Source organism: Triturus cristatus, chromosome 10 (assembly GCF_964204655.1).
Source record: "Triturus cristatus chromosome 10, aTriCri1.1, whole genome shotgun sequence".
In the NCBI taxonomy this organism is placed as follows: domain Eukaryota; kingdom Metazoa; phylum Chordata; class Amphibia; order Caudata; family Salamandridae; genus Triturus; species Triturus cristatus.
Genome location: NC_140593.1, coordinates 140,716,008 through 140,738,015, shown reverse-complemented (window position 1 = coordinate 140,738,015; position 22,008 = coordinate 140,716,008). Strand labels below are relative to the sequence as shown.

The 22,008-nt window shown below is 43.4% G+C and overlaps 1 protein-coding gene across 4 annotated transcripts in view; it reads left to right on the top strand.

Moving 5' to 3' along the window:
* Positions 1 to 20,928, top strand: part of ASTE1 (asteroid structure-specific endonuclease 1) — a 291,631-nt gene extending 270,703 nt beyond the window's left edge. For all 4 annotated transcript variants that reach the window (XM_085630656.1, XM_085630654.1, XM_085630658.1 and 1 more), the window contains exon 5: positions 20,414 to 20,928. In XM_085630656.1, coding sequence (XP_085486782.1) covers positions 20,414 to 20,612 — 199 coding nt within the window. In that variant the 3' untranslated portion in view covers positions 20,613 to 20,928. The remainder of the gene's footprint in view (positions 1 to 20,413) is intronic.
* Positions 20,929 to 22,008: the final 1,080 nt, after the last annotated feature.

Here is a 22,008-nt window from a genome sequence, read left to right as displayed (position 1 = left end):
ATACATTTCGGTGTAAGGCACTACCAAACAATACTTACTGTACTTTTCTAGTATACTCCAGCTGTGCCATTGGTACTAAAAATGGCTTCTGATCAGTCAAAAATAAATGAAATGTGAATGAACGAACAGTGTGATGAAAACAAAACTACTCTTGCTTGATTTAATGCAAGCCACGACTATTGTTTAAGTGATTACTACAACAAAAATACAATTGATTATAGACCTATGTAACCGGATTTTACAGTTGTGTATCAGTAAAGCGCAATGTTAAGTACCATTAACATTCAAACATTTTTTTTTAAAGAAAATCATTAGTTAATTGAATTTAAAATGTATATATTAAGGATTATGTACTAAATAAAATGCAAGTTTAAAATTCGTGAACTACAATGGCAAACTGGAATTTAAAATATAATAGAAAAATGAAAAACAGAAAAGGAGAAAGACTAAGAATAAAAGAAAGAGACGAGCAGGGAAACAATAAATGTGCATGCAATATTGTCGTTACTGTATGTATAATTATCATTTAAAACTAATCTAGAAATATTTTTTTAATATCCAACTTTATTGAGAAATTTGCAGCAAGACACATATCCTCCCACTACAGATGAGAGGGCTATACTTGCATAGCAGTACAAGAGGCCCAGGCAACTGTATATATGACAGTTCAAGATCATATCGACAATCCACAGTAGCGACACCACCTCCCACATATTCGGTTGTGCTTTCAGGGACCGGCAAGTGCCTCAAAAACTGGCTTCTCCTGGTGTATGCACCACTCAACCCCCTTACGCCAGCAATTGATGGTCGGTGGTGCTTGCTGCTTCCAAGATACTAGCCACATCTCTCTTAGTGGTATTTCCAATGAAGACCCGCCCAGCCTGGGAGGGGGTCTCCCATTTCTTCCACCAGCCCCAGCAACACATTATGGGGAGTGAGGTCCAAGGCTACGGCCCAGAACGAATGAAAGCACCTGACCACCCCCTTCCAGAAGGGCCTCAACACTGAACAGTCCCATGCTACGTGGAAAGAATCCGCTGCTGGGAGCGAGCATCTCACGCAGGCGGCAGGGGCACCTGGGAGCAGGTCTTGTAATCGCTGCGGGGTAAGGTAGGTCGCATGTGAGTAGTTAAATTGAACCACTGTGATAAAATCGCCAGCTCTTGGGGAGCCATCCAGGCCTCCCTCCATTCCTCGTCATCAAGGTCTCTCACCCAGGCCTCCCACTTCGCCTGCTCAAGGCCGTCGAGGCGTGGATGACCAGAGAGCAATAGATCGTCCAGGCCCCCAAAGAAAAACTTTGCCTCTGGCAGGCTATACTCTGGCAATGGGGCCTGGGAGATCGTGGGCCCACAGGACATGGTGTAGTTGGAGGTAACAAAAGAATTGAAAGTTGGACAGGGCGTATCGAGCTTTTAGGTCCTTAAATGTCAAGATGCCACCTCTTCTGCAAACATCCCCCAGATAGGTGATCCCGATTCGGTCCCATGGAACAAATCCCTCCACATTAGTGAGCTGACAACTCCCAAGTTCACCGCCACAGAGGGTCATCTCAGTGAAGCGGCGTTTCCCACCCAGAGAGCCGCAGAGCCACCTCCCAGCAGGCAAAGGACACCTGGGTGCAAGACGAGGAAATCTAGAAATATTAAATTACATAAACTACTAGTAAAATTACCATGTTTATAGAGGTTTGAAACTTCATCTCTTGCTATAGTTTAGGCACTACTGTTCATTTAAAAGTTAAATTTGTGGTTTACATGTGTATCCCCCTAATATCAAAAAATGCTTCTTTGGTTTAAATCTGCTTAGTTTCAGAATAAAAACGGCAGCATGAAGAGCTATACAGCTTAAAAATCTCATAAATGTAATATATGCTGCAAGGAACATTGCGCACCACAACAGAAAGTAATACATTTTTATAGTCTCTCTCTATCCAACACCCTGCTTAGCATACAAGACTTAAAGAACTATATTTCCATAAACATATTCTCAGATTTGGGGAAAGGGGGTAAAAATCAGAGGTTGTGCACCTCCAATAGACATCACCCTATAAATTCAAACGCTTACTTCAGGGAAAAAACAAAATGATGTATCGAATCCTCAAGTCTAAATTGGGAGTTTCCCCCAGTACAGAGGATCTATTGGAGACATACCAGCATGCTGACCACATCAGACCAGTGCAGACCAATTTGGATTTCCCCAGTGCGCACCTTCCTGTGACTTCACCGTAGAGTTCAAATTGTAACTGGCATCAGTGGAGCTGGAGTACATATGGCTCCTTCTACCATCTGCCACACGCAGTTCCACAGGGAACTTCAAGGTTGCCTATTTCCCCGCTGCCACAAAAACACTCTTTAAAAGCTTGAGGGCTTTCCTCCTCCGTAAGGATGAATAGCTGAAATTTGGGTAAAAAGAATGTTGTAGCCCTTGAACATCATGTCACATGTCTTAGCCAACAGTATGGTCACAATCTCTCTCCCATGCACGTCCCCCAACTCCACCACCACAGTACCATTTGCAGTTCCCATTCCAGAAGGACTCTGGAATGGCTCTGATCACTTTCAAAGGTTCCAACTTCTCACCCTTCAGTTTAAAAACACTTTGTATCTCAGGCTTAAAATTCTATGTCCAGACTACAACTGGGAGCTTAAGTATCTTGACCTTTGCCAATCGTGCTTGATCCCCAGGTCATTCAACTTTAGTCTCCAGTAGGAAGACGGTAGCCACTGAGTAGGTTGCTAACTGCTGCCAATGTGCCTCATCTTCCTGCAATTTGCTTTCCATGGCACTTATTCACTGGTCCAAACCCTACACCTGCTCTTTGGTCTTGGAGATACGGCTCCCAAAATGTAAGACCCTGTTCAGGGAGCCACAGGACATACAGGGTCTGTAGGGACACAACTGTTGTGGCTGGAGTCTTTTCCCTCAGATGTCCTAGGGACCATCCAACTATGGACATGCAAACTAGGCCAAGCACCTTTACACACTTCACTCTGTGTAGTGAGGGTGAGCAGTCAAAGGCTCTCAGGGAGGTAGGGTAGGAGGGCAGAGGCTAAAAAAATCAAGCAGTCAAGCACGTTATATAATAGTTCACTACCCAGCAAAGTGATTCTCTATTAGTAAAATAAAGACTTTAATATCACAGCAAAACAAAATGCACAAATAGATAGGGGTACACATACAAGGTTAATGCACTAGTCAAGTACTGTTCCCGCTATGGTGCTCTGCTCCTAACTCTTCAGAATCCCACAAAACTTGTGGTGACTTCCCCAAGATTTTGTCTTGGCAAGATTAGCCACAGGTGCAAGTTCACTAAGCTATTGGTCAGTTCAAACAGGTCTTAAGCCTAAATAGTTCACGCTGGCCTAAAGAAACTTCCTTCGACAAGATTATCTATAAGCATTCAGGACACAGTCTCTCAGTCTTTTTATGTCGAACCACGTGTTTCCTCTTCAGCTAAGACATCGGCTTTTGCTGGCGCTGGATGGTGTGCTCATTGAGCTTGCACCGTCTCATCCTGGAGGAAGGATCGCATTCTAATTTGTTGGGAAGTGTGTTGAGCCAGACTACTGGAAACCCACTCCACTGGAGCACCACACACTCCGTTGCTGAGTGGCCAACCCTCTGCCTGTTCCAATCTCTACCCGTTCAGACGTGGGCCGAAAGTAAAGCTACACCAGTCACATGACACATGGCAATTTGGAGCCTGACAAGCAAGCCCTTCAAACAAAAGTTTTTGAGCTTTTCTATATTTCAAACAAATTGCTCGTAACATCCTTCATAAATCGGAGATAAATGTACAATAATTGCACTTCCTTTTAGTTCCTCCAGTGTACATACCTGTGACTTGCATGAAGAGTGCCCCCACGTAGGTGAACGAGTATTGTCAAGTGTGAGGTGCAAATATGTGTGACTGCAGGGTATAGTCGACGTGTGAGTGACCTTCAAAATAATGGCTGGCTTGTTCAAGGCTGCTGCTCACTGACCATACTGAACATGGGAACCTGCATGCTTTTCAGTCATTTTAGCCCTGCTGGAGTTCATTTATACAGGTAGTAGTGTGGGAATTAGCCCATTTGTCCTTTAATATGCTCTGCCAGAGTGATACCAACCCAGACCCCACTTCATACCTTTAGGATCAGGCCTTATGTCCAAGGTTGAAACACATTATTCCTGAACCAGCTAAAGCTACAGTTGGCCACAAATCCTGCATGCCCTGATCACTCAGTGGTCATGTGTCTGCATGGTTTGAAGAGCCCCCTAAGGTTCACATGTTGCATAATTTCGGACTGGTCAAGACTGACCATAAGTACTGACATCCTTGGCCAGTAGAGTGTTCCTTAAGTTCTTTCAATCCACTGAAGAGTTGCAATCTAGAGTAGCTTGGAAAGAAAGGCTTGAGTCCTAGGCAAAGATCTAAAGAATACGTTGCTGCGGCCTACCTACTATTAGGGCATAGGGGAAGATGCACCTCTCCCCTAAACTCCATTGCTATGTGGAGCATGCTTGTACCTTCTAGTTGCCTCCTGAGATCTTGAGGTTTCCATGCTTAACTCCTGGCCAAGAGTCATGTCAAGTTTTATTGATATAGACCGCTACTGAGATCCACAATATGATAATACAATATATACAAGTTAATCGAATACATAGCTCCACAGTATAAAAATGCAGTATATACACAGAAGAAATTATTAATCACAGTGACAACATCTCTAAAATGACAGAAGACATGATTTGAAAATGTTAAAAGCTTTATAGCATACCAATCCATCTGGAGGAGTTCTTATTAACTCCATCAGTCCCATAGTTCTAGAGATATTATATTTAGTGCAAGAGCAATATGACAATACAATTTATGCCCGTTAATCAGATTCATAGTCCCACAATGTGAAAATGCATTATTTACAAAATTATTATTCACAGTGGCAACATCTCTACAACAAAGGAAGAAAGGATTTGAACATTTTAAAAACGTTATAACCTACAAATTCATCTGGGGGAGCTCTTATTAACTCGATCAAATCCATAGTTCTAGACATATTATATTTTGAGCAAATAGGTTTTAAATATTGAATGCATGCATCAACCAAACAATTGTTGGGACAAATGAATAGGACATGTATCAAATCTTGGATGCCTCCATTACAAAGATCACAGTATACGGATTTATCAATGGGCCGCCCCAGTTTTTTGTTAAATCTTTCAGTGGTAACGTCCTCCATCTTAACATCAAATTGCAACACATAACCTTATGGTCTAGTGAGAATCTGAGATATTTTGGAGTCACCTTATACTCCTCACTTGCCAAATAAAGCTTATAGTGAGATAACTGTTGACAATAGCGTTTATCCATATCAAAGCTCAATCTCGGGGTAGATTTTTTTCAGAAAGAACTTCAGGAGTGTTGGAGACCAAGTTTGCAAAGGTTTCGTAGAGCATTGGAAGTGTTTCAAAGCAATCTCTAGATTATCTTTAAAGATATTATTCCCGGAGTCAACCGTAAAAGTTTCATCACGTAAAAGCGCTCTCAATGTGTACCTTCAGGTGCATGTAGTAATTTATAGGCCCATCTGACAAGGTTTGCCAGGGCTCCTGTAAATGCACTTGCTACCCCTAATTCTATTCGAAGTGCATGCACAGGTGTAGCTTGACTTGTAGTTGTGATCATACGTAAGAGTTTTCCTTCTTTGAGATTTAAAAAGGCACATCTTTTATTTTTTTTATTTTTAATCCGCATTTGCCTTGTTGCCACCCTTCTTCTAACGAAACCACCCTGGGTTACTGGATACGGGGGGGGGGGGTAGATAAAAAGCTTAGAGAACAGAGGCACCCCCACTACTGGAACACCCTCGAAAACAACTGGAGGGCCTCCTCCCCCAGCCACACAATCAAACCCTTTCCCTTATCTTCCTGCAAACACAGAAAAGATTTCCACCAGCCGAGGCAGATGAAGGCTTAATCATTGGACTATTAACTCAAAACCTAAACCCATACCTTCACCCATATCGTGCTAGAAAAGGCTTCCAAAAATTGTATCTTTTTCAGGTCTGATCTGAAATATCCAACTTAGCAACAAATCTCATTGATTGTAACCAACCACCCTCTGTTGGGGTGACAGGGGAGACCCAAAGTTTACATATCTCTCTTCGAGCCAAAAGCACAGCATAAAATAGCAGCTTTGCATTGTCACTTTTGCCCCTACCTTGCAGATCTGATCTTCCAAATATAACCAGCTCAGCGCATACCTTGATCTGCAAACCTAGGACACTTGACAGGCAACTACTCACGGCCTCCCAAAAAGTCTGAATCTTTGGGCACTGCAGAAACATGTGCAGGTCATCTTCGTTCAGGCTTCTGCACTTAGGACACACCACCACTCCACCTGAGCAGAATTTTCGAAAGCCTTCGTGGAGTCCAGTAGGCCCTGTGCACCGTGAAGAAATGATTTCTCCTTAAATATGTGGGTTTTACTGTTTTATAAAGCATAGACATTGTTACTTGCCATTGGTCTTCTGTCGCGATCTCCGGCAAGCAACTTCCCCACAGGCTCTCTGGTAGCATGAAAGGACCATCCTCCATCTCAAGCATCAGTACCATAATGTTATTTCTTTTTTAAAAGAACAATTAGAGAAAAGCTTCTCCTCCAGTTTATTAGAGATCCCAATTAAATCGCCCGATACCGTATATCAACTTTGAATCTGAAGAAATTTGAATCTAGAAAAACTGGGGCCCCACTCCTCCTCACACTGGCCCCACGAAATTAGCTGTCCACCCGGGAATAACTGTTTCCAACTCAAGAGACCCATCTCCTTTAAGGGTTGAGCCAGTAAATCCTTAGTCTAAGGTGGGGTCCCTGGTGCGTCCCATATCAAGGCCATCTGGCTAAAATATGGAATTTTTAAAGCCCTTCTAATTCTGTACCATGTTTCTGCCATATCCCTTAAAACCTTTAACCTAACCTTCTTAAAAAATTTCGGCTCAGCAAATTTGTACATAAACCCATTTTCAGCATTTTTCTGCTTCTTCAGCATCTCTCTTAACGTTCTACCTGTTTCTGTGTCAGTAGGGGTACCCAATAACATCTTAACAAAAATGCCCACGAGTAAAGCTGCAAATCTGGCAACGCTAGTCCCCCCTTCACTAGCCTCCTCCTAAGTTTCTTCCAAGAAAGACGTGGCCCTTTTGATGCCCAAAGGAACAAACTAATCTCGCCCTGCAATCTTATGAACCACTCCTTATTGAAAGGCAAGGGGATTGTTTCAAATAAAAATGTTAGCTTTGGAAGGATGATCATTTTCACCAGATTTACACAGCCAAATAGTGTGAGCGGTAAGTGCATTCAGACTAGCACTAATCTCCTTTTTAAGCCTATCAAAATTAGTCTTGGTAAGATCAGCTATATTATAGGTAATCCTAACTCCAAGATACCTCATAACATTTTTACAGTGAATACCCTCAGTACTCATATTCCAAGCAATAACTTCTGTTTTCTGCTTGTTGATTTCATAGCCTGAGATACTTCCAAACTCGCTAGTTATATCTAGGACACAACTCATGGTTTGTGTTAATTTGGGTGTATAGATTATATTCTCATCTGCATAAAGGCCAATCTTCTTGCTCCAGCCTTCAAATTCAAAAGGCACGATACCCTCAGTACTCCTTATTTTCCGCGCCAATGGCTCAATATATAAATCAAACAAAAGTGGAGACAGAGGACACCCTTGCCTAGTACCCCGCATGATCTGAACTGGCTGGGTCAACACCCCATTAACCAACATCCTAGCTGTCGGGGCCAGGTATATAGCCATCAACATTTTACACACATTTAAATCCAGATTGAGATATTTAGCCAACGTCTGCAAATATACCCAGTTAACCCAGTCGAACGCCTTGGCGGCATCTAATGCGATAACCGCCAAGGGCAGATCGTATGATGTAGCCATGTCTTTGGAACCAATGAGGGAAAAAGTCAGCTCTTTCAATAATCTACCCTTGATAAAACCCTTCTGACCCTCATGAACCAGTATGACAGCCCCTGTGGAACCGGTCTTGGTGGCCGACTGAGGCCGGAGAGTGTCCACGCCCAGTGGAGAAGGTCAGAAATTTAGGGATCATTTTTGATAATAAACTAAATTTTGGTGGTCAGGTGAACAGCCTTATTTCTTCATGTTTTTTCTCTTAAAAATCTTGAGAAAAATCTTTCCTTTTATACTTCAAGAGCTGCAAAAAACAGTGATGGTAGCTCTTTTTTATCAAAATTGGACTATTCCAATGCATTGTTCTTGGGAATTGATAAATTCCAATTGCAAAAACTGCAGTCCCTACAAAACGCTGCAGCTAGACTTCTACTGGGCTTACATAGAGGACAGCCAAACTCAGCTGGAATTAGATCGCTTCACTGGCTGCCCATCAAACAGCGTATAGAATTCAAATCTTTAACTCTTGTGCATAAGGCAATCTATGGGGGCAGTGCCGATGACCTTCAAAAACTTTTCATACCGCATATTCCTTGACGCGTTCTTAGATCGGCCAGTCAAGGTCTCGTTAAAACCACGAAGATAAGACTGGCAAGATGGGGGGGGCTGAGCAATAACACACTGTGCGGCCAAGGTCTGGAACAAACTCCCTATGTCCATGAGGCTTCAACCCAATCTCCAGCTCTTCAGGAAGAGTTTGAAAACCCGGCTTTTTACAGCCGCATATGCCTCCCTTTACAATTGTATTTTTCTGCCCTTACACCGCAGCTCCAAGACGCTTCGGCATTCGAGCGCTATACAAGCATTAAACATAAACATGACATAACACTGTTCAAACTCCCTGCTATAATTTTAGCAAAGTGCTTGTAGTCAGCATTTAATAGAGAGATAGGCCTGTACGAATCCACACTCTTTGGTGTCTTCCCTGGCTTGGGTATCAGAGTTATATTGGCCTCATTCCAAGAAAGCGGCAGAGGAATATCTGACAGGAAAATCTCATTAAATAATTGCCTCAAAATAGGTGTTAACACTCCAACCAGAGTTTTATAGACCTCAACCAGGAGGCCATCTGGCCCTTGCGCCTTGCCTTTTTTTCCCCCTCTTATAACTTCCTCGACCTCCTCATTAGATATCTTTTGATTCAAAATATCCTTTAGATCATCTGATAAAGGGTCCATATATTCCATCCATTTCAACACATCCTGTTCTTTAACAACCAAATCTTCCTTATAGACCTTCCCGAAATGACCATGAAATGCTGCGGCGATCCTCTTGCTATCAGTGAGCACCATGCCCGTCTCTTCACTTTTTATTTCTTTAATCAAATTTCGGACCTGGTCACTCTTTGCCTTCCAAGCTAGTAGTTTGCTTCAGCCCCCACCATATTAAAAATGTGCTAACTGGCTGTCTTCCCACTTCTCCTTAACTCTATCTCTCAGAACTCCTACTAAGTGTGCTTTTAAATCAGTTAAATCCTCCATCTCTTTTTCACTAGCCACCCTATTTCCTGCATCCACTAAACCTGCCTCCAGCTTTCGAATCTGCTCTTCCAGAACCAACACCCTACTATAATATAGTCGCCTTTTCTTAGCCGCCAAGGCTCCTAATCTACCTCGTAAGTAAGCCTTATAGGCATCCCAAACAATCTCAGTCTTAGCTGAACCCTGATTTCTTTAAAAAAATTTCTTCGTTTCCTCCTTTAAAACCTCCACTGTCTCCTCTTCTAAAAATATCGTATGATCCAACCTCCAGATTGTACCCATTGTGCTGTCTCCTATTGTCAACCGGAGAAAAATAGCTGAATGATCCGATATGATCAACCTGCAAGACTAAGTCCTTCACCCTCCGGTCCACCAGAATATAATCAATCCAAGATTTGTTCTTGTAATTTTTATTATAAAATGTAAAACCTAACTGCTGACCAAACTTGCATCTCCATATATCACACAGCCCCCACTGATTCATCAGCAATCTAACTCTATTCGACATCTTAGGGTTCACAACCGCTCTACTGTTCTCAGACCTATCTAATTTATAGTCCAAAACTGTATTGAAATCCCCTGCCATGATAATCTGACCAGGAAAACTCAAAAGCTCTTTAGCTAATTCATCTAATGGGCCAATGTCATCCTGGTTTGGACCATAATATCCCATCAGAATAAAAACCTGCCCAAAAACTTTTCATTTAACTATCAACCACCTCCTTGCTACACTTGAAGCCTTACCTTCAATTGAAATATTCAAATCTTGCTTAACTAATGGTGCAACTCCTTTAGTTACTGCTGTCTGCCGCGTATAGACTGCATGGGCAGCCTACCTTTGTGCTGCAAAGATCTTCCTACTCTCTTCCTCCATCAAATGAGTCTCCTGTAGTATAATTTGTGCCGGAGAATCCTTCAAATACTCCATTATCATATCTCTTCTTCTCTTCACACGGAGGCCATTTATGTTCCATGACAGAACTTTCAACTCGTTTAATCTAGCCCCACTGATTTCCTAAAAAACCCGAGCAACAGACATTCCAAGCACAGCAACAATACATCTGAGGATATTTCCTACATTTTTCCCCTACCACTCCCTCCCCAAAAAACCCACAACCCACCCCCCTTCCCCTGGAAAACCCTACCCAACAACCCATGGCAAAAAGCCCTATGAGTGACCCCTCGATGAGCAGTGCAGTGCAACATCCAAAACACACTAGTGTAAAACAAGTAATAAATCCCCAAAACAACCTTAATAACTTACAGTGTTAGTTTAAGCGACAACAGTCTTCATATATTACCGGGCTGATATTGTTCAAGAAACTTGTCCACATCCTCTACAAAGCGAAAGGAGTGCATCTTGTTATTCCACATCACTTTCAAAAGAGCTGGAAATTTCAATTGCACCGAGGCACCCAGTTTCCTTAACGGCTCAATCCTTTTGCCTAACTCCCATTGCCTGTTGGCAGTTACAGTTAACAAGTCAGATCTTACTTCAACCTTAACTCCGTCCACCTCCAATGCTTTCTTTATTAGGGCCTTCGCTAAAATCTTCTCCTTCAAGGTATAAGCGAGAAAATTTACCAAAATTCTCCTTGGTTTAGCACGGTTAGGATTCAACCTGAAGGGATCTCGATGTATTCTCTGAATATCCCTAGAGATTTCTTCCTCCAGTTGTAACTCGCTCTTTAACAAATGGACCACAAAACTTCTAATCTCTCCTCCTTCTTTACCCTCTGGAAGTTTTAGAATTTTTAAGTTGTTCCTTCTTTGAAAGTTCTCTAATCTTTCTACCCTTTCCTCATGCTCCCTTTCCTTAACCTTGAACACCTCAATCTCCTTCCTGTTAACCATCATCTCCTCTCTAAGATCTGACTTCAACTTCCAATGCTTATTGTTCGACTACTCAGATCATCCATCTTCTTCTCCAACAACCCACGTGCAGCCCTTATACTTTCCTGATTTGATTCAGAAGTCTCAAATCTTTTTTGTATCTCCAGGTTAAGGGTTTTAAGCATTGAAATTATAGAAGGGTCACTGCTCCCCTGCTCTGACCCTCCCTACAACTCACTCTGTGGATCCTTCGAGGTTACCACACCTCCCCCTTCTTCTGAAAATAAAGTCACTTCAGGGTCTGAACCAGTTCCTGGTATACTTGAGGTAGCCCCATCCGGGACAGACACTACATCATCACACATCTCTACAGACGCAGCTTGGAATCGGTTTGTGCTCAAATGTATAGACCAAGCAACCAAATCTATATTGATAGCCTCACCCAAACCCCCCGCCCCCCTCTCCCCCCTCAGATCCTAACAAATCACTCTCTTGTCGTCGATATATTTGCTTATCCTGACGGGGTACCACAGGCCTTGTCGGAGATTTTCCCCTCAACACCAAAGTATTTGGTAGCACTTTAAAGTAAGACCTGAGGTATGGTGTCACCTTTATCTTATGCTCTAAAGATGCCCCTCTTGCCAGCTTATTATGTATGTAGGAAAGTGGCTCTGTATATACTGTTCCCAAATAGGTACAGTGTGTACAGAGTCCACAGTCCCCAGAGGTTTGGTAGAGGCTAAAGTTAGATATAACCTTACTCTCTAAAGTGGTAGCTTGGTCGAGCAGTAAGGCAGTATCAGAGGACAGTGTAAAGCATTTGTTGTACACACTCAGTCAGCAAATGGTCTCACACACTCAAGAACTGAACTCTAGGCCAATGGTTTGTATATATCAAAATATATGGTTGTTTTATTTTAGAGCCAACAATAGGTATCAAAATATACTTTCTCAGAATGAGATGCTTCACTTAAATGCTTTGCAATAGGCAATTGACTTTTAAATGCAATAGTTAAAGTTTCTTGCAATAAGCAACACAATTTCAAACACAATAATACATTGAGCTCAATGGGAATTTTAAGTTAAATGCAATTGATTACTTTCAGGATTACTTTTCTAACTCCAGGACTGGATCCTAGATTCAGTCCTGGGCCAGTTCTTGGAAACAATTGATTAAATACGTTTTAGTTACTGTTGTGATTGTTAAGCAATATTTTGGTATTTTAAAAGTTGACACTTAGAAACTTTTTCTATTCAAATTACTAATGTTATCCTTTGGGAGGAAATTCACTTAGCAGGTAAGTGGGGTTATGGCTACTTTTTCGGGTTCAGTGTTGGATACTGGATCCTGCACTAGTATACCACCTGTAAGCAGTTGATAGAATGCGTTTAGGTTATACAGGCGATTTTTAATGAATATTTGTACGTTTGCAAAATCGACACTTGGAAGAAATTTCACAGAAGAACAGTCAATGGTTTCCTATGGGAGAAAGTTCAAGTTGCCGGTAAAGTATGTTCTCGTTACTTTTGTAATCCAGTGCTGGGCTCCTAGGTACAGTACTGGGACATCTATCTAAAACAGGTAAGCAATTCAGTTTTCACAGTTGGTACAATTTTTAAAGAATATTTGTAGTTTGCAAAAATCGACACTTAGAAGAAATTTCACAGAAAAACAATCAATGGTTTCCTATGGAAGAAAATTAAGTTAGCGGTAAGTATGGTTTGTAATTACTGTTCAGGGTCAGTGTTGGGCACCAAGATCCAGCACTGGGATCTCTCCTAATAGCAGGTGAGTATTTCCGTTTTCGTTACTCAGTTGATTTTAGGTGAATATTTTAAAGTTTAGAAACTCCACATTTAGAAGAAATTTCAAGTGAAACCAGTCAATGTCACCCTATGGAAGAAAAGTGAGTTATCGGCTTTTGGGTAAGTACTCGACTGGCAGAGTTAAGGTTCCGAGCACAGACTCGGGGGTCTCCCAGGGTCAGGTAAGTACAGTTGTTACACCCTCAGCAGCACAGGGGCAGCCGGGTGCAGAGTGAGTTAGGCCCAATGTTATCCTATAGAAGGCAGGGGGCCCTTGGTTGGTGGCTGCTGGCTAGCAGACCACGCGGCTGTGGGAGCTGGGCTCCTGGTCACTTGCTCAGGGCAAATGGGGAAGTAGGTAGGAGTAGAGGTTGCACAGCCTGGGGCACTCGGGCGGCTGGGTGCAGGGTGCTTTTGAGCCGTCTGGCGCTCAATGGATTGCAATGGAAAAGCTCAAGAACGAACAAAGGCTGCAAGCTTGGGGACGAAGATTCTTCAGGTGCGACCACCACTTCGAGAGGTAAGATGGGTAGTTGGAGGATAGGTAGGTACCCAGCAGTTGGGCACAGGGGGCCGCAGGGTGCTGGGTGCAGGGGTGCCTTTTGGTGTCGGGAAATCTTACCCTCTGTTGATCGCGGTTGGGGGGGGTTACTGGTTCTGAGGCTGCAGGCATCGTCAGGAGTGTCGAGGTGGGTCCTTGGGTGCCGGATTCGGGGTCACAGTCGCCAGGGGGACATCCTCGTGGTCTTGGTCCACTCCAGCACAGGCCAGGCTTGGCGGGTGCAGAGTGTGCAGGGTTCGCGGTTCCTGGCTGATGCCAGGGGTCAGTTACTTGCTTTGAGCAGTGCCATTGCTCGTGGGAGTCCCAGATGCTCAGAGTCACAAGGTAGCCAGGTCCTCCGGGGGTTTCTGAGGTTGCTGGCCAAGGGAGATGCCGGGATTTAGCAGGAGCAGGTTCGAGGGTCGCCAGGCCGGTTGGGCTGGGGCCAAAGCAGTTGGTGTCTTCCTCTTTTTAGCAGCTGCACGGCAGGTCTTATTTCTTCTTGATCTTCTTTGCTGTTTCAGAATTTGGATCGAAGGAAGGAAGGTTCAGGGTGCCCCTAAATACAAAATTTAGGTGCGTTACAGGTAGGTAAAGGGCAGGGACCACTGGGTCCCTGCCCTGGGGTCGGTACACCCCCTATCCTGCCACTCTCCTGAGGGAGGGGGGCAGTGGCCTAGTCCTGATTGGGCAGGGCTCCCCATCTTCAAGATGGCGAGAGCCCGGAGATGTGCTTCACCTCACCTCCCCCACCTGAGGGGTGGGGTTGGCAGAGGCTGGCACACTCTCTGTCCTTCCTTGGGGTTTCCGGCCAGTCTCCCGCCAGAGTGGGGGTTTAGAACCGGTAGGGGCCAGTTGCTGAGTACAGCAAGTGACCTGGAGAAGCTCACAAAGGCAGCATGCCTTTGAAGCTTCCCCTGCCCATCCTGAGGGAGGAGACCTAGCAACTCGCCCAGGATGTGCATTGTTGCAGGCCCAGGAGAGCGGATGTCTCTCTACCCAGGGGTCCAGCAACATGTCTGCTGTGTGGCAGCCTAGGCAGCCCCTCAGACCAGATGTGGATTGTAGGTTAGGTTCAGGGGGCATCTCTAATATGCCCTATGTCGTGCATTGTACATTAAATCCTGCCCTGGCATCAGTGCGGGTTTATTGTGCTGAGAAGTTTGATACCAAACTTCTCAGGCTTCAGTGGAGCCATCATGGTGCTGTGGAGTTTGTGTTTGACGATCTCCCAGCACCATATACTCTTAAATGGCAGCACTGCACTTACAGTGCCCAGGAATGGACCTGGGCACTGTAGGGGCACAGGGCTCATGCTCCTGTACCCACACCACTGGCATAGAGCACCCAGCTAGAGGGGTGGCTGATGTATGCCAGGACAGTCTCTGTTTTGTCCTATACCCAGACTCTCAGCCAGGCAGTGTGTTTGTGTCAGGGTACAGGGCCTCTTAGAGGCCTTCCCTGCTCACAAGACCCTGGGTACCTAGTGTACCATTTACCAGGGGCAGACATGTGGCCAGGGTTTGGCAATTTGGGTTTTAGGTTTCAGCACAGTTTTTAGGGAAGGAACATAGGCCCTGGGCACCTGATTGGCAGGATCCCAGGGCACACTCAGTCAAAGTACATTCAGCAATTCAGCAAAAAGTGGGGGCATACCATGCAAGAAAGATGGCACTTTCTCACAATGTACTTTAGTGTTCTTTACAGAGCGTCTGCCCCTAACCTTCACTTCCCTTACCTCCCTTTCCTCCTTCTTGTTATTCCTATTATTCTGCCGATTTTTAGCTAGATCAGGTGAACCCTCCAAATCAGTACAGACCCTCACCCCCCCTTTCACAGCACTTCTTAACGTGTACCTAGAGAATCCCCTTGTTCCCACTCCCTCTGCTCCCCCAATACCAGGCTTGTTACTATTCACAATGTCCCCCAAACCCAACTGCCTACCTTTATCCACAAGCTTGAAATCCTTCCTGCCTCCCTGCTCCTGTGCCTGGCCAAACAAAAGAGGGGACTGTACCTTTAAGCTCTCTATCGAAAAAACCTGCTCCTCCGTACTCCTATCAGGGTTTCTCTCAACCTGTCATCCTCCTCCTCCTCCTCGTCCGCCCCCTCCTTCCCCCCCGAAATAGGATCCTAGCAGCGGCACGACGTCCCTTCCCCACTTCTGAAGCCGCTCTCCCCCAATGCAGCTCCACTTGACTCGCTTGGCTCGCGGGCTCCTCCTCCTCCAGCCTCGCCGGACTCCGTTCACCTCCGGGGCCGTTGCCACCATACACCACAGGTCCGCTACAGCAAGGTAACTCCTACCGTCTGGGAGCCCCCAAAAAGCAATTCCCTCGCTTACCTATCCAACACTCCATCACACAGCGATTTCGCTGCTCCTCGCCTTACACTACCAACAAAGCAAAAAATCAGTGCCCGCCTCGGAGAGCACTCGCAGCCCGCCACTAGCCAGCCGCCATGTTTTTCCTTCTACTGAGATACACAATATGATAATACAATATATACAAGTTAATCGAATACATAGTTCCACAATATAAAAATGCAGTATATACATCGAAGAAATTATTAATCACAGTGACAAAATCTCTAAAATGACAGAAGACATGTTTTAAAAATGTTAAAAGCTTTATAGCATACTAAACCATCTGGAGGAGTTCTTATGAACTCCATCAGTCCCATAGTTCTAGAGATATTATATTTAGTGCAAGAGCAATATGAAAATACAATTTATGCCCGTTAATCAGATCCATAGTCCCACAATGTGATAATGCATTATTTACAAAATAAATTATTATTCACATTGGCAACACCTCTAAAACAAAGGAAATTCGAACATTTTAAAAACTTTATAACATACAAATTCATCTGGGGGAGCTCTTATTAACTCAATCAAATCCATAGTTCTCGACATATTATATTTTGTGCAAATAGGTTTTAAATATTGAATGCATGCATCAACCAAACAATTGTTGGGACAAACGAATAGGACATGTATCAAATCTTGGATGCCTCCATTACAAAGATCACAGTATACAGATTTATCAATGTGCCGCCCCAGTTTTTTGTTAAATCTTTCAGTGGTAACGTCCTCAATCTTATCATCAAATTGCAACACCTAACCTTATGGTCTAGTGAGAATCTGAGATATTTTGGAGTCACCTTATACTCCTCACTTTCCAAAAAAAGCTTATAGTGAAATAACTGTTGACAATAGACTTTATCCATATCAAAGCTCAATCTCGGGGTAGATTTTTTCAGAAAGAACTTCAAGAGCGTTGGAGACCAAGTTTGCAAAGGTTTCGTAGAGCATTGGAAGTGTTTCAAAGCAATCTCTAGATTATCTTTAAAGATATTATTCCCGGAGTCAACCGTAAAAGTTTCATCACGTAAAAGCGCTCTCAATGTACCTTCAGGTGCATGTAGTAATTTATAGGCCCATCTGACAAGGTTTGCCAGGGCTCTTGTAAATGCACTCACTACCCCTAATTCTATTTGAAGTGTATGTACAGGTGTAGCTTGACTTGTAGTTATGATCATACGTAAGAGTTTTCCTTCTTTGAGATTTAAAAAGCCACATCTTGTTATAGGAATATACTCTGAACCATAGATTAATGTAGGGGCAATCTTTTTATGATAAATTTCTAGCAGGGCTGAAAAATGTTGCCTCCCAGAAGATAAATACAACTTTTTATTGCGAAGAGAAATGGCGATCAGCTAGAGTATGTTGCCCTTAATCCAGAAACATTGACCGTATCTTTGGACACAATGCAGTTTCGGAGATATCCTCATTTGAACCCCGGTTCCCACCCCAAAAAGAACAAGTTCTCCTAGTTTGACCTTGTCTTAATAGTTGTTGCAGGTGCAATCAGACCTGTGGCACACCTGCCACTGGAACTCTGTGGCCACAGCTGGTGGGTTCCAAGATACAGGCCTCTATATTTGCTGTGCCTCCTGTGTGGTTATCAAAGTGTATTGGTGCTGTGTCCATCTGTAATCCCAATAAATGAGTCTCTTGACTAATTAAGATGTCCGTAGACCATGCCCCTACAAGAGACCCGTTTTGCTTGCCAGGCTTTGGGAGGCACTTCATTGTTTGAGCAGGGGTCTGCATCAGTCTAGAAAGCAAGAAGGGGTTGTGTGGCATGTGCATTAAAATCAGTTATCATTCCTCCACCAGTAACCAGAACTGAAATCACTACATTTCAACCACAGTAGCTCTCTTCTTCTCTGAAATGCAGCAGCGTCCTAGTCTTTAAAGTGTATTTTTAGAAGGCTGTGATTATGCTGATCTTTCTGGATTACACAATGCTTTAATAAGGTTTGCCACTTTTGTTGCCTATGTTAGTTCACAAACATATACCCATTGGTTAAAATTGGCAGTACATACCCATGTTGTTTTTTAGGGGTTACTTATAGGCACTTTAAAAGTATTTGTGGTCATATGTCCAACCAAGAAAGTGCTAGGGACTTCTGTTTTTTCTGCTGATCATCAATTCTTGTGTAGGTTAATGCACTCATATATGTTAAATTACAGAGTGTTCTTAATTAATATTAAAGTTTTCCACTGTTCATAGTGTCTACCCTCGCATCTAAACCTAGAGTACTAATTGGCATGCTCAGTCTTGCTACCCTGAGAGAGTCAATGGCAAAAAGGGAGTACTTCGTTTTTCAATCTTAGGCATTATAGTAGTGTGGCAGCAGGGCACCAGAGGTAAACGACTGAAGTTATCGCAATTGGACCTCTTTAACCCCATATTGGCCTGGGACCCCAGGAAGCAGGTCTCATAATTATGATCTAGTTTTCTACCTTGGAACCTTGAAACTGCCACCCAGTGTGGACAGAACTTGATGAGGATCCCAAAAGTTGATGGATTTAACCCAGATCTCTTGACTGGGGGTGAATGTTTTGATTTGTTCTGCATTCTGTCCATCAATTGTGTGTCTTTTGCTTTCTCGCCCTAAGTGCACCAGGTATGCCCAGACGTGGGTCCTGGGCTCACTGTGCCACTGGAATCAAGCTATCCTGGCTGAAAAGGGGTGAAACCCCGAAACCCGTCCTAGGCTGCTTGGTTCCGGTCCAGGGAGGACCTGACTTGGCAGTTCGGGCTGGACTGTTCCCATGAGGCACAGGCTCAAGACTGATTTGCATATGGCCAGGTCTAAACTGGGGTGGCATGGTGAGCAAAAGAATGATGGATTTAACCCAGATCTCTTGACTGGGGGTGAATGTTTTGATTTGGTCTGCATTCTGTCCATCAATTGTGTGTCTTTTGCTTTCGATCCCAAAAGTTGAGCAGGTGAGCGAAATGTGTCGCTTGAGGTGCTGTGATCTTTAAGGTGGCTGGATCCTCTATACCATTCTGTAGTGCAAAATGGTCCGGGATTGAGCAGATGACTCCAGGGGCTCTGCTAGAAGACTATTTAGTGAAAAAGGTACACTAGTAGCACCACCACCAACCCTTTGGTTAGTTTTGCTACTAGGGCAATTCCTTTGACTTTATTTGGGTAATGTCTCCTGTCCTGGTTCATAAACAGGCATCAGTCTTGTAGGTAGGCACCACATGCAGGTAGGTAACCTAGCCTGAAGTCAGTGTCCAGGAGAGGGGGCATGAGGGAATGTTTCTTTGGCTTGACCTATGGTTTTCCACTGCCTCAAGGCGACAGTTTGCTGTGTGTCTAGTGCAGGCTATTTCCCATTATGATAGGTGGCCTTACGGTAGGTGGTGGGTATTCCCAAAGTTAGGGTTTTCATTGGATCTAGTTATGCATGGAGGCAGAGGAAAGAAACGCCCTTAAAGAATTCATGCAATAGTCTAAGCACACTATCCTCTTTTTGCTACAGTCACTAGAATTGCACATATGGTATAAGCCCACCTGTGAACATGTATTGATCTGTGACTAAGTCTATTATGTTAGTGCCAGGTCCTGCTGTTTCAGTGGTCATATTAGCATTTGCAGGGATTCCCGTTTGACCTCATTGTCTCTATTTAAGGTGGGGCAACTGTCACTAGATTTCTCATCCTTTACCACTCTGCAAGGCATGGCAGTCCCAGGAAGGGAAATGAGTTAATGGCAACATCTACCTACTTACGGGGTTTGTTTCAGGACGACAAAATACTTTGTTGAGCAGGCTCAACACAAATGGTGCCTGCTCTGCAGAGTTCACAGCCTCACTGGAGTGTGCACTGAAGGCTGTAGAGATTTGTGCCTGGCAGCCATGCCCCCCTCTGACCTGCTGTGCTGCCTACCAATGTCTTAAACACCCTACTATATTTCCATACATTCCTTTATGTGCTACAATTAAAAATGTTTTTTTCGGGTTCGCATAGTTGTTTTTTGCAGCATATATATTTGACATCCTAGATTACATGCTGCTTGTTTACCTTAAAAGTCCTCTAATGTGTTATGCAATTATTATTATTATTGCAAACATTATTCTAATGTAAAAGTAGTGCTCATTTGGAGTGGGGGTTATACCCGTGTTTAGGTTTCACAATATAAAGCAATCTGTAGCTTACCGTATGTTGGACCACCTTGTTATTGATGATACGCGTGGCCAGAATGGGGTACTGAGGGCCTTTGATTCCTGGTGACCTCTCTGAAGTTGTTGAGGTTTCACATCAACGCCACAGCTTGCTATTAAAATTCAGAAAAAATAAACTCAGTTGTTAACCTTTCAGTACAGTTCATGGAATCATTTTAAATTTATCTGTGTTTTTAAATACAATTAGCAAATTTTTCACCCTGAAAATATGTTTGGTTTCCTTAAACAGGCTTTACAGTGGAACTCTTGTTCACCGACTTTGCCATGAGTTTAAATCTACACCAGCAACAAAAGACCTCTTCAGAAGATGCCCAGCAATGGAAGAGTTGTATCAGAACCTGCTGCTTGCTGTGACATCAGCCGTCCCCCCTGACTTCTTTCAGAATAAGAGCAACCCCAAACCAAAGAAAAGCAGAAAAAAGAAATGAGCTACAATCCAGGCATATTTTAACTCTAATGGTACTAGAGGTAGAGCTACACAACATGAGGCTGGTTACTGATGGGTAACATGCTTACCCCTTTTCACTGCCAAAAATAACTTTTCTACACAAGCCTTAATATTGGAAAACCTGATCCTTTTATCACAACCAGGGCCTTCACAGCATATCTGTATTCTCATGTATTTAAAAAATAGTTTTTTTAATGAAACAGATTCTGTATATGAATGATAATCATTTTAGTGCTAATCTTTGTACTTGTGAATGCTTAATACAATAAATCTGTATTATTATGGTAAGGAGAAAACCTGTCATAATCTGTTGAGCCTCGAGTGCACATTTTCCAAAATGTTGTGGCCAATAAGAACTAGGCTTTTTCGGACTTCAAAATATTTTATTAGGATAACTAAGATTTTACCAGATATGACCTATGGGGTTACGCAATCCTTTGACAAAGGATCACAGCTTTTTTTGCCTGTGTTGTGGGCTCTGTTGGAAGTTCACAAACATCTCCCATTGGTTAGCCTTTGCTATATGCCCCCATGTAAATCTTTTTAGTGATTACGTAAAAGTACCATTCTAGCGTTTGGGGTAGTATCACCAGCCAAGAAGGTGCTGATTGAGATATATATATATATATATATATATATATATATATATATATATATATTCATATTCATATTCATATTCTACTGGCGGTCGCCAGTAGATAGTTATAGTTAGGACCCTCTTACCATAGGAAATCCGCAACATTCTATTTTGAATAACTTTGGCGCCGGTCGACGAATCCTCGCAAAATAGGTGGGGCGTTGAGCTCCGCTCCTACCCTGAAAGTCTCGGGGGCTGAGATAAAAGGGGGGTCCCAAAACGCGTTTTTCCCATGCATTTTTCCATAGGACCTTTAGACAGAGCTACAGCCCGAACGGCTGAACAGAATTTAATGAAATTTGGCAGAGAGGTAGTCCTCAGGTCAAGGAAGTGCCTTTTGTAGGATTGGTGTAAATCTGTTCAGTAGATTCTGAGAAAATAGCCTTTAAATCAATATATATATCTGAGCCAGCTTACGGTGCGCTTACCGTACGCGTACGGTGACGTGCGCGATTCTGATTGGCCGTTAGATCTTAGTAAACATTCGAATCGGTCGAAACCAGGAACCGGCGGCCGCCATTTTCTCTCTCGCACTCTGACAGGGGGTTGAAAAACAAAGTGCAAAAACATGTAAAGGGGCTGTTTAGACAGCTCCGAAGCACCTAGCCATGTCGAGGGAGTCCCCAACGATCCCCCAAGTGAAAAAAGGCAATTTTAATTTTTTCGAAAATTTCGCCGATTACGCTTACCGTACGCGTACGGTAATAAATAATAAAAAACAAAAAAAAATATCCACATT